The sequence below is a fragment of the Pyxicephalus adspersus genome, chromosome 3 (assembly GCF_032062135.1).
Source record: "Pyxicephalus adspersus chromosome 3, UCB_Pads_2.0, whole genome shotgun sequence".
NCBI classification, from domain to species: domain Eukaryota; kingdom Metazoa; phylum Chordata; class Amphibia; order Anura; family Pyxicephalidae; genus Pyxicephalus; species Pyxicephalus adspersus.
This window is the reverse complement of record NC_092860.1, coordinates 45,240,811-45,257,594: the sequence shown is the minus strand read 5'-3', so window position 1 is coordinate 45,257,594 and position 16,784 is coordinate 45,240,811. Positions and strand designations below refer to the sequence as shown.

The window sequence follows — 16,784 nt, the reverse complement described above, 5'->3', positions numbered from 1 at the left end:
TACCCCTCAAGCATACTTTGTCTCCTGCCTGGGTCCATCCTCCTACCTTTATGGTTCACCCTCCAAAACCCCACAGAAGTTACAGGGCTGAAAAAGGAACCACAGCCACCAGATATTAAAAGAACTCTTCTTATGCAGGAAGTTCTTGTGATTCTCCTATGTTTCCAGGGGGCACTCACCATTGATCACCAATATAAGAGGATATTACTCATTAACTAGTGCATGATTGCTGCCATCTGTTCATTACATGCCCACTGCATTTTGAGATCTGCTCTATATGTGCTTTGTTGTACAATGGTATAGTATATAGTATATACAACTGCTCTCCATACCCTACATGGGCCTTTCCTAAAGCGTACCTAAACTCAGAATTTTTACTTTAGATAAAAGGGTAGGCCAACCCTTTTATTTAAAGTAAAAAATGTTGTTGTGTTGCTTTTAAATGCAACACCCTTTTTAAAAAAAAAAAGAGTGCAGCACCTCCCCCTTGATTCTTGATTGCATAAGTGATCAAGAATGAATGGGAACGCAAAGCCTCCCGGGATACCTACACCACACATCCCAGGAGGCTCTTGGGTGCTCCTTCTGCGCATGCTGAAGCATCTTGGGTATGCGCAGAAGGAGCCGTTCCATCAATAGAAAATAATTTTGCCAATCTTTTACATGCTCAGTGAAATCGCAAGTTTTTTTCCGATCTATGTCACCTGATCTTGCGCCTGAACATGCAGCTGGCTCTACCAAGTAGTGTTGGGCCCAGAACTATCCAGGCATCACATGGGAGGTCCACCAGCCACAGTTACAAGAACTCCTAGCAATCTATGGAGGAAAACTGGGGTTCCACAAAACCTTCATTTGTAATGACTGATATACATAATCCTAATCCGTGCACTGTACACCCCACATAGACAACTCTATACACTAAATAGTCTGATCTGCTCTCTATAAATTAATGTGCATCACATAGTCCTGACCACTTTAGTGGGTTATAGTTTAAAACAATGGTTTCAGACATTCAATACTTAATTCAAAGCTAAAAAACAAAAAACAAACTTTATTTATACTTTCTGTGACTGAAATTGATGTAACAGCTGGGTGCCCTTTCATCCTCAGCTATCATTTTATTAAGATATAATGTGAGTTTCTAATATTGCTAAGTGTATATCCAGCTGTAATCAGTAACAAGGCATGCCATGAATATTTTATTACACCTAACCCCAACAAGGCAGTCATGTGACCTGATTCATTTCACACAACACTATATCGGCTTCCGTAGCGTCACTCGTTGCCTTTGGTGACTTGCTGCGTCCCTAGGTGTGTGTCTACGAATCCGACAGTTTCTCTCAGCCAATCAGCTCCCGGAGGAGCCCACGGAGCGTTACATCGTCCAATAGGAAGCCGAGTTTTGTACTGGCGGCTGCAATAGCGGCATACACAACCCGGAGGTGGCTGATAACAACAAGAAAGTGTGTGCTGTGCCTCGGTCCGGTGAGTTATGATTTGTACGATATGGTGCAGGAAATGGCTGTGTACATTCCTATATCCTCTCCATAAAATGCCTCCGTCACTAGAACGTCTAGTAATAATAGATAGGGAATGGTGGTGGTTGTAGCTCTAACGACTGAATAAAAAAAAAAAACAACTGTCCTCCAACCAAATCCCTCTCCATTCACTAATCTCTGATATCTCTCAGGTTCCCATCTGTATATTTATTATTATTACACAGTATTTATATAGTGCTGACATATTACGGAGCGCTGTACAAAGTCCATGGTCATATTGTGTTATTTTGTGTTGTTGTTTATATACATTTATTATGATATATAGAGAATAAAAACAAGGGATGTACACCCGGCCCCTCTCTTTAGAATCCCTCACTAGACTAAGTACAAGTTTGGTCTAAAGTAATAAAGTGATGCTTAGTATGAGTATTAACCTTCTCTATTTATCCTGAAAGCCGTCACCACATTTGTTTTTGTGACACAGGGCACGGTCTTTCTTCTAGGCCTCCGACGCTGTGTCACTCGGTAAGTTCCACACATGCCTGCTGCATCCTCCCCACTAAGTAAGATTTGGCATGAAGCAAGGCGGGCTCCTAACTTTGGCATGGCCAGGGAACCAAGAATCAGGGGAGGACATAGCATGCATGGGTAATGTCATCAATCAGATAAGTGAGATTTTGTTAAGAGTATTTTTGGGAAAATGGGGACGAGGGATATTTGTCCAGTTGGGGAGATTTTGTTTATTATCTTCCCTCCAGACACAGGAAATCTCTCCAAACCTCCAAAGTCCTCCCTGGAAAGTTTTACCAGTTCTGGCGAGAATGCAAAAGTTTGGATTTCCTCTTATTTTAGGTCCCCTTGACAATAGTGACCAGGACAGGGTGAATAATTCTAGAAGGACACAGACTGCAGTAAACCCTCACTATGCTCTTAAAAATTAAAAGGAGTTTGATTTTAGATACACATTATGGTGATTTAGTCCTGGCCCATGTGATTGGGGGGTGTACAGGTGTGTAACTATCACTGTGGGGGTCCTGGGGATTGGGGCCACACAGTCTGCAGAACCAATCGCAAATTCTGATTCTCTCCTGAGCCAACATTCAGCTTCATTGCCAGTCCCAGCTACTACTTATGCTTGAGCTGGGCAACCAATGCGTCTTGTGACAGCGATCATCCAATAGCCACTTCATTCTGCCAGTGAGCTGCTCCCATTGCAGCCAAAAGTTTAAAAAATAGTTACTTTGGCTAATCAACTTTTTTTTTCCTGAGAAAACTGGGGCATGGGGATATCTGCTGTGATCAGGGTAATCTGCAAACTTTAAAACCCTATCTGGTCAGGCTAGACTGGGAAACACCTGGTTGCATTTAAGGATGGACAATGATTGATGTCTCTAAGAGCTATTAGTTGTTCAGCAGGTCACTGAGCCAACAGCTAGGTGGGGCAACTAGTATGCCATATGTGGGGGACATCAAATATGAGCATACTTGTTCCAGGTAATTCATAAAAATAAACCAACCTGGCATAAAAAGTGGTAACAAAGAAGCTAATATGCTATTACCTATTATACCGTAGTGTTCCTAGGAGTCCCTGTAGCCCTGGCCCCAAGCTGCTCAAAGACTGTGATTAGGCCCTATCCCTTGTCATTCAAATGTCAGAAACTCTAAAGCCAGAACCTTACTGGGCATTAGAGATACTGGCATTTGACAATTACACAAAGCAGTAAGACGTAGTACCAAAAGGAGGCACTTTAATTGTGGCATGGAGAGACATGATCACCATGATCACCCTGGGTTTAGGATCTATAGTGACAAAAGTTCAATAAGGTGCCTGTACTTCAGCCCTGTGTGGCCACTTAATAAAACGATTTTACTTTAAAATCTAAGTCACAGGATTAAAGTCATAGCTAAGTAGAGAAACCCCTGGTACACAATGTGATCCTACTAACATATCCACATTTTTGTTCAACTTATTTCATTTTTAGTAAAGTAGAGGAGGGTAAATATTCACTTCAATTGTTCAATCGTTACAAAATTTCCTGTTTACTTGTTTCATTTGTACATAATTTTGTATTTAAAGTGAACTACTGCTTTTTACATGATTATATAATTGAAGTAAATAGTCACTAAATTTATTTTATGAAGATTCCCAATTCTTAGTAAACCAATATAATTATAACTATACATTGCACATAACCGTCCCATAGAGGTATGGTTGTACTGTTATCACCAAAAAAAGATAGAAGTCACTAAGGTCTATTAGTGCCTGGTTCACTTTAAATATCAGAGTTGATTAACGTAGAGAAGGATAAACCACGTCATCTGTTTTTTGTGGACAATATATTAAATTATAGTACTGAGGGGTTGCCAAATTTGTGTCCTACAAGGAGTAAACACTGATCACTGTGCATGCTTCAAACAAGGTTTAACTTCATTATTTGTGCTTTATTTACTTATTTTTCATTTACTTTTGCAGTCTGTCATAAATCCATGTAACATGTCATCGTGGAGCACAGCGCCTGGAAGAAAAGAAGCAATCTGAAATAACAGACATTGTCCTACTTAACAGGAACAGTTACCACAATGGAAAAGATGACGTTCATTTCTCAAAACCACACTACTGATAATGCAATTAAAAAGTAAGATTGGGATTAATTGTGATTTTAATTGTACGGACATTTCTTACATGGACACAACAGGCTGGTTTGTTCATTATTATGCCATAGGGTTAACTTTTCATTTCTCCGATTGGATTCACATTGGAATACAAAAAAATACATATAACGATCTCTAGATGTTGTATTATGTTATTAATAATAATAAATTATTTCATAGAAATTAAGATCACTAAGTATCCTTAAAAATAGACAAAATTGTCACTCCACAGAACTTCTCCTTTTAAAGAAACATGCAATGATTGAAATACTTTGTTCTTGAATAATATTGTATGAACTTGTATACAGCCCCACATGCACAATGCAGAGATCTGCTGGAAATTGAGCTTTACAGTGTTAACATGTAATCGTTTTGTTCTCTACTTGTCCACATAGTCCGTGTAATCTGATTACCCACGGAGATACACTCCCACCAATTGAGCAAGTCTTCTTATATGTTTTCCCCTTGGTAACTTGTTATAGAATCTTTAATTCATGTTTTAAAGATGTTTACATTTGGTTAGGGAGTTGCTTTTCTGGGCTTATACGACTTACCAATGCTGACCAGTTTTTAAACTGAGATGTTGAAATTTCCTTGGTGTAAAGAGTGAATAGCCAACTGCTAGTAAACTTAAAGCTTCTAGAAAAGCAACCAATAGCTTCCTGGAATAGTAACAAAAATGCCATACTTTCACAATTTTTCACAATGCAATCTCCTCTAAATCTCATGTAAAAGTTTACAGAGACTACAAAATACTAAGTACTGCATATCTACATATAGATTTAGGACTATGGCAGAACATTGATCGCACGGATTAGACCTGTCTGAGGTTTAGTGGTGCCAGTAATACCTTCTTACACCATTTCTTTTTTCATGCTTTCCGTGCATTCACATAAACTTGTTGCACTGGCAAGGACAACCTTGCACGTTTATGGATGTGTGTGCATGTCCAACCCATCCTCTGTAGTTTTTTCTTTAGAGCCTTTGTCAGCCAGCTTTTGTTTGCATTTTAACTGCTTTTCTCCCCATACACGTCAAAGGGAACCCAAACACAGGTTGAAATAAGTTAATGCAACGTAGATTACATGCTGGTTACACAAATATCCATCTCAGAAGCATCCTAAACTGATCTTAAATGTAAGCAGAATTCACCTGAATGCAAGCTGCTTTTTCCGATTGACACAAGCCTTAACTTTTACTATAACCAAGGTAGACATTTAGATATTCTAAAAACTTGCCTTTTGAGGGGACAGACTCTATTGTAAAATAGTTTCCTTTTTTAACTGAACTTTTTTTGCTCTCTGTAAAACCATTTTTAGATCAAAGCCTTCTAAGCATGAAAAGCAGATACTGTCTGACTTGGACGAAATTGGAGAACTCCGTTTGCAGCTTAATAAGTCAAAACATGAAAATATAGCAATGGTGTCAAAACATAATGAACAGGTGAGTTATTTTCTATCAACTCTTATTTGGTACTAAAATTCCTAACAAAAAGTTTTTGCCTATCTTTGGCAACAGTGAGAAAGGATTATAAAATCGCCTGGTAAGCACTGTTCTTGGGACAGAAAGTGAGGAGAAATCCAAAACTGTATAGCTGCCACTGTGGCAGGACAGAATGTGAAATCTTACAATGGAGATGCAGGTGCCAGTGACAGCTGTCAAATTTTCCCTTTTAACTCCCTTCCTGTTGTTTGGACACCTACATCATGTGACATGCGCAGAAGGTGCTTTTTCCTGCAATTTGAAAAAAAAGAGTGCCAATCTTACGCATGAGCAGTGAGATTGGTTCTCTTTTTTTCCCATTTACAGCATGCTACTTCACCCGATCTTGAGCCTGTGCAGTGTGAGATCGGGTGACATAGGTAGAAGAGAGAAGAGGGGAAAAGATGGTGGCACCCTTCATTTCTGGTATTTGTATAAGTATTGAAATATAAAAAAATAATATTTCATTCATATATTTTATGCCTTGACACGGCAGTGTGGCTTTATATTTTTGTAAATGTATGCAATATAAACCTCTGTTTTTAACCCAAAATGTTGAGATAGTTTATTTTTTATGTTGATAGCTTCAGAGTGTGTTTAGGATTTTTTTTTTATGGAAAAAAATTGTTGTGACAGTGCAAGTTGATTTCACTGCAGAACAGATGGTGTTGACTGTTTTTTCAAAATCAACACCAGTAGTAAAATGCAGACACAATTACCTAGACTTCATTTATTCTCCTTGTCGCTGTTAAGCCCCCTTGGATCTGAGGCCCAGTGCGAGCCTCTACTTAGAATCCAAGGTTAGGTTCTGTGACTTGTATCCAGAAATATTTTAGGACAGGTTAGGTTCTTACAAATGGTACAGAATAATTGACAACCATTATTCTGAACACTGAAAAACTGCATAATAACCGTTATGTGTCTGCTGATAATGTCATAATTATTTAATTCATTTGCAGTTGCTGGAATGTGAGAATCAGGTTGTCAGGCTTCGCTGTGAGGTTGAGAAAGGAGAGGCGGTTCGTCAAAGTCTGGAATATGATTTGGCAGTGGCAAGAAAACAGTGCAGTATGGAAAGGATGGCTCTGGAAGAGGAGAAAGCAAAAGCCATCAGAATACAAGAGCATTTTAAAGGTAAAATTACCTGTTTTTGTACATGGAGCCATCTTCATAACCATGCTGATTTACTTTGCCCTCACACAGACTCTGGTATCTGTAGTCAGGCTGCCAATTCCGCAAAGTGATTTTAACTGTATTTTCCCAAGGTTGGGCCAAAAAAATGTTCATATGCTTAATTTTTCTGAATGCACATTCCCCTTTTATGTGTTAACTATAATGTGATTCACATGGATCTATATGGCCACGCGTATCCATATTAGGAAGATATCCCCAGCCAAGACAGAAAGTTGTGGAGAATTTTCCCAACTGGAACACTGACACAAGCAAACATTTCTTGCAAGGTAGTAAAAGTTTAGGTCTGTTAACAATTTCCTTATTGCAATTTGTGCCCTGTTGTGTTCCACTTCCTTTTTCTTGTACAAGTATCAAAAGGGACAAGAACTGAAGGAAAATGTCCCCGTTGGGGCCACAAAAATTTGACAGAGGTTTTAACTAATGCCTGCTCTATAACATACATGGCTAATTACAAAATTTTCATTCATTTTAATGCTAAAGTTACAGCTAGTTTTTTTCCCTAGTTATTAACAGTCGGACAACCTTTTTTCCTAGATTTGTTGAGCCGGCTGACAGTAAAATTTTGGTAAATTTATAGGGAAAGTACAGGCAGATGTAGGTCTCCTTTCTGTTGGCCCTTTAAAGGGTACTTGCACTTTCAAAGTGCAACTATCTCCTTTTGCCCATTCCCTGACCTAAACTAACCCACCCTTCCCCTCAACAGATGTAGTATTCCAAAGAACAGATGGTCATTGCTCCACTGTTTGTTTACATTCAGAACTGTCCTTGTTGAACTTGTTGTTACAGACAAATGCACTCATGTAGAATGTGTCTGGCCATGGTTATAAATATTTGCTATTATTGCTATATTTTCCTTTTACAGAGCAAATCGAAGAACTACAGAGAAACATGCAAAATTTACAGGACCATTTTCAGATCACAGAGTTCAGTTGGCAAGATGCACAGAAAGCTCTTGAAAATGATTTGCAAACTCGAGACCAAGCTCTTGAAAACTTTAGGAAAGAGCAGGAGATGCTAACACATGACAAAAGTAAGATGGAAGCTGTTATTCAAGTAAGTATAGGTCTATTTACATGATATGCTTGGCGCACATGTTCCAGGTCACTTGTTTTGCAGTCAAAAAGTGTAATGTATTATTGTACTTTTTTTGTAGAAACAAAATGTGGTTATTCAAGAGCTGCAACAAAAATTGCAGGAATTGAACTTAGAAAGCAATACACATATAGATACTGTGAGGCGATATAAAAGTGAGCTTGGACTGAGCCGTGAAAGGGAAGAAAGAATGAAAAAGGAACTAGAGGTAAATGATGCAACTTAATGTAGTTTGTCGAAGTGCCAGTTTATTTATAACTGTTACGATGTTCCTGACTTCCTGAATTTGAAGTCCACTATTTATGTATGTGTTCTGCTGCCCACTCATTTGTCAGTCATTGGTCATGGCCAAAAACTGAAAAGCGTGATGTATTTTGTACTTTTGTAATGCTTAAAGATCAGTGGGAATTTGGAAAAACATAACATCTGGCCCAATAGGTATTCCAATTATATTGATGCCCATGAAGTTCAATTGAGTTCCAACAGTAGCTGATATCAGGGAAGCTGAGGAAATCTGGAGTGGTTTCTAACAGGGTGATATAAAAAAATGGGAGTAAGATAAAAAGTTGAAGAATGAAAATGAAAGAGGTCCATGATTGGAGGGCAATAAGAAGAAAGTATACATGTATGGGTATAGAGCTAGCAGAGTCGTCCAATCATAAAACATGCTTTATTTAGCTTGTGAATTGACTATTGAATTTGCATCCATTCAGCCCCCCCCTCCCCCAAATAAAGATTTGCTCTGCTTCCAATTACAGCAGCTAACATACTAAGCACTTTTTGCTCCATTAACTCTGATTATTCACTTCATCCATAAGTTGTTTATTACGTGAACAATAAATAGGGCTGGCTAAACCAACAATGTTGAAGTTTCATGCACCATTTCCCCCTTTCATTTGGCAGGCAAAAAATATACTGTCTGTTCCCAGTTGAACATTTTAGCAGACTCTTACTTTGGGTGTGCTATGTACACTCAATTAAATTTTATTCAGGGTGTACATAGCTACTGGCTTTAGTACCTTTAGTCAGAGATCCAAAATAAGTATCTGCTGAGGAGATGGATGAAATACAGAAGTCCTAACTTGCATACTTTTTCCAGGTTCATAACTCAATATTGAGCCCATTTCTAGATTATTGTAGTAAATTTTAGGCTATTCTTAAGCAAGACTACTTTTTCATTCTTTTTCATTCCATCAATTCTCTCAGCAAATAGTTATCTATTATCATATAAATAACTATGATTTCTCTGTTTTTCCTCAGGGGAAATCTTCCTTTTAGGAAATGTTACTTTGTACTTTTCTCTTTACAGGCAGCAAGTCAGAGAGTGAAGAAGCTTGAGGAGAACATAGAAGCAGAAAGAGCAACACATCTTGAGTCCAAATTTAATTCTGAAGTCATCCAGGTAATATATTGGGACATTTTTGTATAAATCCATAAATGTTTAATTTAATGGAATTATGGTATAATTATGGTATAATTTTTGTAATTCCATAAAAAACTAAGACAGTTGTGAGGAAGCTGTGATCTCATCAGGAGCACAATGTGTGATTACTGAGGCGACAAAAATGCATCGTCCCAATACCACAGGTTAAATCTTGATTTCTATCACCTTTTGCACTTATGTGAAAAATATTCATAAGTGATATTAAATGATTCTAAGAAGGGGTCAAGCCGTGCACACCTGTAACTTATACCTTTTTTTAAATACACACTTTTCTTTTTAAAAAAAAAATATTTGAATATTTTGGAAAGAAATGTTGTTTTTTTGCATCCTGCTAGCATACCAAACATTATTGATATGATGTACACGCAATGTATTGGAAAGATAAATATTGTGCATTGTATATGTAATGCATTATATAATGTTGGATATGTATTGACATGAGTTGTTCTGTATTTGACTGGTTTTAAAGGATCACAGAACAAAATTATTATATATTATTGCTGGAAATCTCATTGGTGGGCACCTAAAAAGTCCTGACAAAAGTAAAAGTTACTAGGAAAATTCCACTTTCAAATTTTGTGATCGGAGACAGGGTTTTTTTGTAGAAAAGGAGAAGTGTAGTCACTTCTGCAATAAGCATTCCTACCTGCCAGATCACCTCTGCTGTCAAAGTATCGCTGAGTTGCTCATGCTCCCAGTGTAGGATGCCAAGCCACTCAAGGTGGCCAACGATGGAAACAAGGAAGAAAGGAAGGAAGAACATACCGGTGCCCTGCAACAGAACAAGGCTTTGCCTTACCTTCTGCAATAAAGGACCTGTTGTATCGCAGTGTTTTAAGTTTTGGATTTAGTTCTGCAAAAAGATTTTTTTTTTTTTACCTACCTACGTACATCACAATTAGCATGCAGCCAGTATTCTATAAATAACCTATTGCCTGGTTCAATTTAAAGACTTACCCATTTTCTTGCCATGCTCCTGATGGTGCCTTTTGTATCGCAGAAGTGTTTATTTCTTCATTTCTTAAAATCAAAGAAAAGAGTCTATTAACAGGCGACGTGCCGCCATAATTTTGAAGCGTTAGCTTTATTATGTTTTATAGCCAAAAATGTTAACTGCTGATGTTGGTAATGCTTCCATGCATTCTGCTGTGCCACAGCCTTGGTTGCATTCATAAATGGGTAGCACCACAGTACACAGCAATTTGACTACCTGCCTGGTGTGAACAGGACCAAAAATATGTAACATGCAAAAATGCATTTCCATTTAGTGATAACCAATGCTTTACTTATCACCCCAATTAGGATGTGTATTGATTAAAACTGACTTTACGTGTATTTCTTGTTTTCCCTTATTTAGCTGCGGATGCGAGATCTAGAGAAGTGTTTGGAAGTGGAAAAGGCCAGCCAGGCAGAAACTGTAACCAATCTTGAGCTTATAAAAAATCAATTCAAGGAAGTAGAAATTGCTTATAATAGACAGAAATCCACTGCAGAAGATCTGACAGACAAGCTTCAGAAGTAGGTGTTACTATGTGGTGTTTGATTTTCATTGAGTTTTTTCCTATTGTTATTGCACATAGCTTCCTTGACATTTTTAATTCCGTTTAGCATTTTACTTTTTTATTAAAACACTTGAAAAATACCAACTCTGTAGTGTTTTTTTTTCATTAAAAATTTAGATCTGTTATTGGTATCTTTGTTCTTGATTTAGATTGGAAAAAGAGTATTCTTTCATGATAAATGGATTTAAAACCGAAATCGAGAAGAAAAACAATTTGATTACAGAGCTTTCTGCAAAACTAAGCAACTATGAAGAAAACTTTGCCTTGACAGAACAGAACCTAGCTATGGTAAGTATTGTAAGAATATGCAAAGAATAGACAACTTTTTTGTGTATAATATTATTATACCATTGTACATAGATACATTGTTAAATATTTATTCTTTATATTATGGTTTGTCTATAAATTACAATACCTTCCCAAATCCCACAGACTAAGAAACATCAGCTTTCTCTAGAAGATGCCTATGGATATATTGTTAAAGAACTACAAGGATTGGTGGACAGTTTCAATGTGTCAAGCCTCCAGGTGTCAGGTTAGTTGAAGGTGCAATATGACAGATGCATCTGTCAGTGTTTTAAAGTGACTCCTTTGTGGGAATTGTACAGCTGCCTCCTTAGGCCTCCTCCCTACATGCTCCAGTTTGATGACATGATTGAAGGAGTCTTCACAGCAGTGCTCTGGCCTGGATGTCTGGTTGAGGGTCGGGGTAAGAGGACCTTCTGTTGCTGGTTTGTAAGTTGATTTACAAGTTGTATCATTTAGAATGACCTCTTGCAAAGGGCATGCTGGCTGTACCTTGATTCCAGCAGAGAAAGAGGTCTCTTTAGTGTACCTGCAAAGGGAACAGATGTTTTCATGGGACTGAGCCAAAGCCTCAACCTGTGTAAGGTCATAAAGCTTATATAGGCATTTTGCATGTTTTTAATTTCTTACACAGCAAAATGCTTTTTTTGCTTTCAAGTTGATCTATTATGTTCAGATACCTTGGTCCTGAAAAAATGGTTGCTTCACCTAAAACTGAACTTTTATTTACTGGTAAATACTGGAGAATAAAACCGTCTTACGTTTTTTTATTCTTGCTCAGGGGTTTGGTGGAAATGTTTGAAATCTGGTTTTCCATTCTTCCTGTTCGATTTTTATTTATTTTGTAATGCATACAATGCAAGTAGGGGTAGAAACATTTAAAACAAAGTGAGATAATATAGGACTGATTTATCAAACCTCTCAAAGACTGAAGAATATAGACTATCATGGGAGAACCTGGGTGATCCAGCAAATTTAAAGTGGATTTAAAAAAAAAAAAAAAAAAAATTTACTATTAGTTGGCAAACGTTTTCAGTCCTGGACCAGGACTGCTGGATCACTCATGACAGTCTACCTTAACTATTCATGGAGAGCCTTAATAAATCAGGCCCTATGGTAAAAATATCCCATGCACCAGACTACTACTACCTACCATGGAACAAATATTAATAAACTGTACATGAAATAGGGGTTGCAAATTACAGACAAATACAAACAATGACAGAGAAGAAGGAGAGGACCCTGCCCAAAGAAGCTTACAATGTATGAATAGGAAATGCTCTGTGTATTTTTTTTTTTTTTTATTTATTGGACATTAGTCCCAAGAGAGAGCAAAATCTGGAATGGATGTTTTAAAAGTAATTTGCTATTTGTTAGCAAATGTTTTCAATCTTGGACCAGATCATTTCCAGGCTTGCTGGATCACCCAGCTTAACTGATGGAAGTGTATCCTCTCCAGCCTTGGAGAGCTTTAATAAATCGGGCCCATAAACTGAACCTTTACCCAGAAGGTTTTTAATGGGGCTTATGGGGTTTTTGAGATTGGATATATATGCCTATTTAAAAAGTAGTAGAAGTACAGGGTAAATAAAGTAATCATAAAACTGTAGCCAAATTTATACTTGGCCTGGTTGGGTTGTTAAAAAACAGGAAATAGCAGATTTTTCAATTCTTCTCCCTCTATCAAATAAGGTCCTAACTTTATTGGATATTTTACAATGACAAGCATAGATATTATACATTTAATGGAGTATCTAGAAATTGCATGATTACAGTTATGCTTCATCATTACCCATACAATGTTAGGTTCGTGTGAAATTCACAGTTAAAGCAGAAACCCAAAACCTGGATAGCAAGGAAGAGCCTAACGGCTGGTTGGATCTTTAACATTATAAAACAGATAATTAACAGAAAAAAATCTACATTGCCACTGCATTTTGATGTTCTTCTTATAATTATATTTTTAAACTATGTGTCTTTCTTGCTATTATTTGCAAACTCCTGCTTGTATTTTATCATTATCTTTGTATTCTTCAGGGACGTTCAATGATAATATTAAACCTGCCAGGCCTGCTGTCCTTGAGGCTTTAAGACATACCTTGACAGATTACCAGAACAAGCTGCAAAGTACATCTAATGAGGTAACGCTGCCACTTTTTGGCTCCAAACACATGGCCTCTGGCCCATTGTAGCTGTGCTTGCTGGATCATTTCAGAGGTCTGGAGTCTGGGAATTGAGACTTGACAGATTTTCTGTAAGAGAAATCACTCCTGTCATCGATTTTACTTTTGACATGGCCTGAAGTGCTAAATTACAAGAGTTCATGTACAGGTTTAGTCAACATTTTGAACTTGGGCTTTTCACATTATTTGGTCTTGTCAGACATCATGCTGTATGTTGTGCATTTTAAATTTGCTTTAGGTACACATATACTGTCAGTAATATTGTGTAGTTGATTTCAGATTTTTTATACAGAGTATGTTATTACTGATATTTTACGATAGGTTTAGAAAGTATATGATCCAATTTTTGTTTTGTGTAAACAAGTGTATTAAAGGAAACCAACATTTAGAGCAATATAGTACTTTTATAAAAATCATCTTTCTAAAATTATCTGTGAATTGTGTGTGTGTATATGTATTTGTACAGGTAGTCCCCAAGTTAAGGACTACTGCCATACGGACGACTCCTACATACGAACGGGGGATTCCCTGCTTGCTCCTGTGCAGGACGGATGCTTGAAAAGGGGAGGGGGCAGTTTGCATGACTTGCAGAAGAAGTCTTAAAAGACTTCTTAGAAGACTTAAAAGAAGTCTTAGAAGAAGTCTCTGCTAAATACAGCTGTGGTTGTGGGTGATCTTTAACATTTTGTAACTCTTAATGGCCAAGACAAACTCTGCAGCTGTTTCTTTTTGCATATCAAAGCATAGGTTGCTCCAGAGATAATGAATGTCTAGGCTTCATAAAGTTGTTTTTTTTTTTTTTTTTGCTTTGTTTGTGATGAGCTTACAGTGAGGACACCATAATACCTGATAATATGTTGAGAAAAACATCTGTCCTGCATGTACTGCATATATTAAAATAATGTACCTGGGGGGGCGTGGCCGGCCAATGGCGGAGTAGGCAGCAGAAACACACTGCTCCGCGCTCCACGAGAGAGAGAAGCCGCTTCAGCAGCACACTGGTGCCTGTATTGCACACCCGATGGGCCCTAAAACAAAGGGGGGGCAGAGGAGTCGACCCGGTGGGGAAACCCCGGGATCCAGCAGCATCCCGGGCTTGTTCTCTGCAAGCCTCAGGGCCGCGAGTACACAGGCCGCAAAGCCGCGGCCTCAATTAGCAGAAGGACCCGGATCGCGGACGGATGCGGTCCGGATCAGCAACACATCCCCTGGACATTCACCTGAGCAGGTCAGAGAGCAAGACCTGGACATGGGGACACGCTCACCAGGTAGGATGACTGGATCCCCAGACCACACTTCATTGCCTCCCAGCTTAGTATCCCCTATGGGAGAATCTTCTAAGGCCTTATTTTCCCCAGGACCAGAGGAGGATGAATGGGATTGGAAAGCCCACTTGAGGGCGCTCCCAACACGTTCAGATCTTGATCACAGTATAGGGAGACTTGAAGCAAGCTGCAAAGCAGAATTTCTACATATTCAACAGACTTTACAACAAGTCTCTAGTACTACTAGTGCCCTTCAGGGCACATGTGTGGAGCTTTCTTCTCAAATGGTGGCTCATGAGGCTATTTTGGAGCGTCAGGCGGCTCAAATTAGAATGTTGTACCTAATGCAAGATGACATGGAGAATCGCAATAGGCGCAATAATATACGTATTCGTGGTTTACCGGAAACGGTACCCAATTCTGAGTTATACAATGCTGCATACTCCATTTTTGCTCAGCTATTGGCGATTCCCCCGGATGTGGACATTGAAATCGATAGAGTTCACAGAACCTTAGGCCCTAAGGAAAGAGATACGCAGCGTCCACGAGATGTGATATGTCGGGTTCATTTTTATAGAACCAAAGAGGATATTATGAGAAAAGCCAGGGCTGCCAATAATATTGAATATGCTGGGGCTCAACTACAACTGATGCCGGATCTATCCAAACATACCCTTGACCTCCGAAGAGCCCTCAGACCCTTGCTGGATGTGCTCCGTGATCGAAATATCCCATACCGCTGGGGGTACCCATTCCACCTTATTGCTAGATTGGGTGGTAGGAATTATTTCCTCAGAGGCCCAGAGGATCTACCACAGTTTTTACGGAACCTTCAGCTTCCTGAAGTACAAATACCAGCGTGGCCCGAAGTACCACTGTCCTTGCCTTTTGGGTTTTTTAATCGTCCAGATCAACGCCCAACAGCGCCCTCTACTTCTTCTTCACCTGGCAGGCAGCAAGGTCCTGGATCAGGAACTGACTCTTCTAACCTCATGTCAACTTCACATATCTGATGACCTCCATGCTTCAACTACTGTTTGGATGCAAGCCCTGCAGCCAGTTCGATAGGGTCTCAGCTATACAGTGATGAACTCTCCTTTCAAGTGCCTTGACTACCCGAATGGTGGACCCCCCCAAGTGGACATGTTTTTTTTTTTCCTGCCTTGTACTTGAGTTGGCCTCTATTATTTTTCTTTTGATTGTTTTTTTTGTCTCTTTATAAATTGTTATCCTCACGAAGGCCTACAGGCGGGTCCACTCACTGGTAATGTATGGAGTTTTTTCATAATCCTTATCTGTGACGGGTTACTAGTTTTTTGCTGTTATTTTGACTTTTGGTTTAGAAATAAGGGCTTGATATATTTGTTTTACCTCTAAAATTTCACTACTCTTTAAGATTTGCTAGATTTGTTCTAGTTATGCGTGGAGCCCTACGGGTTTAGTATAATTTTGGCTTCTCTTCCGAGTGGAAGCGGATCTGAAAGTTCTAGGTTGTTCTCCTATTGACCTGCCACATTCCCCCACATAGGAGAACCGCCGGTTTAGGCGGCATTTACGGTGCTACCGTCTAATTTAGATTGCCCCCTAGTCACCTTGGATTCGGCCCGCCCCAGCTGACTGTTACCTTCCCCCCCCCCTCAGTTATACCTATTTATACTTCTCATTCCGACTGGCCTACCTGAATAGTTTTACACGCTCACGGGTATTAACTAGTGAGTAGTACATTGTCTATATTGTTATCTGCTAGATTTTCCAGTTATAGACCTGTGAAGTACTTCTAGTTTCCAACATGTCCACTACCCGCTCCTCTACCTCGCAAGGCTTGACAATCCGTACCCTTAATGCCAAGGGCCTTAATGGCCCCAATAAACGCTCTCAACTTTTATATAACCAGCATAAAGCCAGGGTCCACATTTTAATGCTTCAAGAAACACATTTTCAATCTCAAAAAATCCCAGCACTGCGTAACCGCTATTATACTACATGGCTCCATAGTGCCAACCCCGAAGGTAAATCGAAGGGCGTGTCTATAGCCTTCCATAAATCCATCCCGACTAAGATCTTAGACACCTGCATTGATCCGTTAGGACGCTTTGTGTTGGCAA

At 38.9% G+C, this 16,784-nt stretch overlaps 1 protein-coding gene across 1 annotated transcript in view; it reads left to right on the top strand.

The window, feature by feature from the left end:
- The first annotated feature begins 1,395 nt into the window (after positions 1-1,395).
- The window catches only part of CCDC171 (coiled-coil domain containing 171), a 30,347-nt gene continuing 14,958 nt past the window's right edge, over positions 1,396-16,784 (top strand). Inside the window, exons 1-11 of the mRNA XM_072404411.1 lie at positions 1,396-1,485; positions 3,973-4,135; positions 5,471-5,594; positions 6,593-6,767; positions 7,690-7,880; positions 7,981-8,127; positions 9,229-9,321; positions 10,721-10,881; positions 11,075-11,213; positions 11,358-11,460; positions 13,269-13,372. Coding sequence (XP_072260512.1) covers positions 4,080-4,135; positions 5,471-5,594; positions 6,593-6,767; positions 7,690-7,880; positions 7,981-8,127; positions 9,229-9,321; positions 10,721-10,881; positions 11,075-11,213; positions 11,358-11,460; positions 13,269-13,372 — 1,293 coding nt within the window. The 5' untranslated portion in view covers positions 1,396-1,485; positions 3,973-4,079. The remainder of the gene's footprint in view (positions 1,486-3,972; positions 4,136-5,470; positions 5,595-6,592; positions 6,768-7,689; positions 7,881-7,980; positions 8,128-9,228; positions 9,322-10,720; positions 10,882-11,074; positions 11,214-11,357; positions 11,461-13,268; positions 13,373-16,784) is intronic.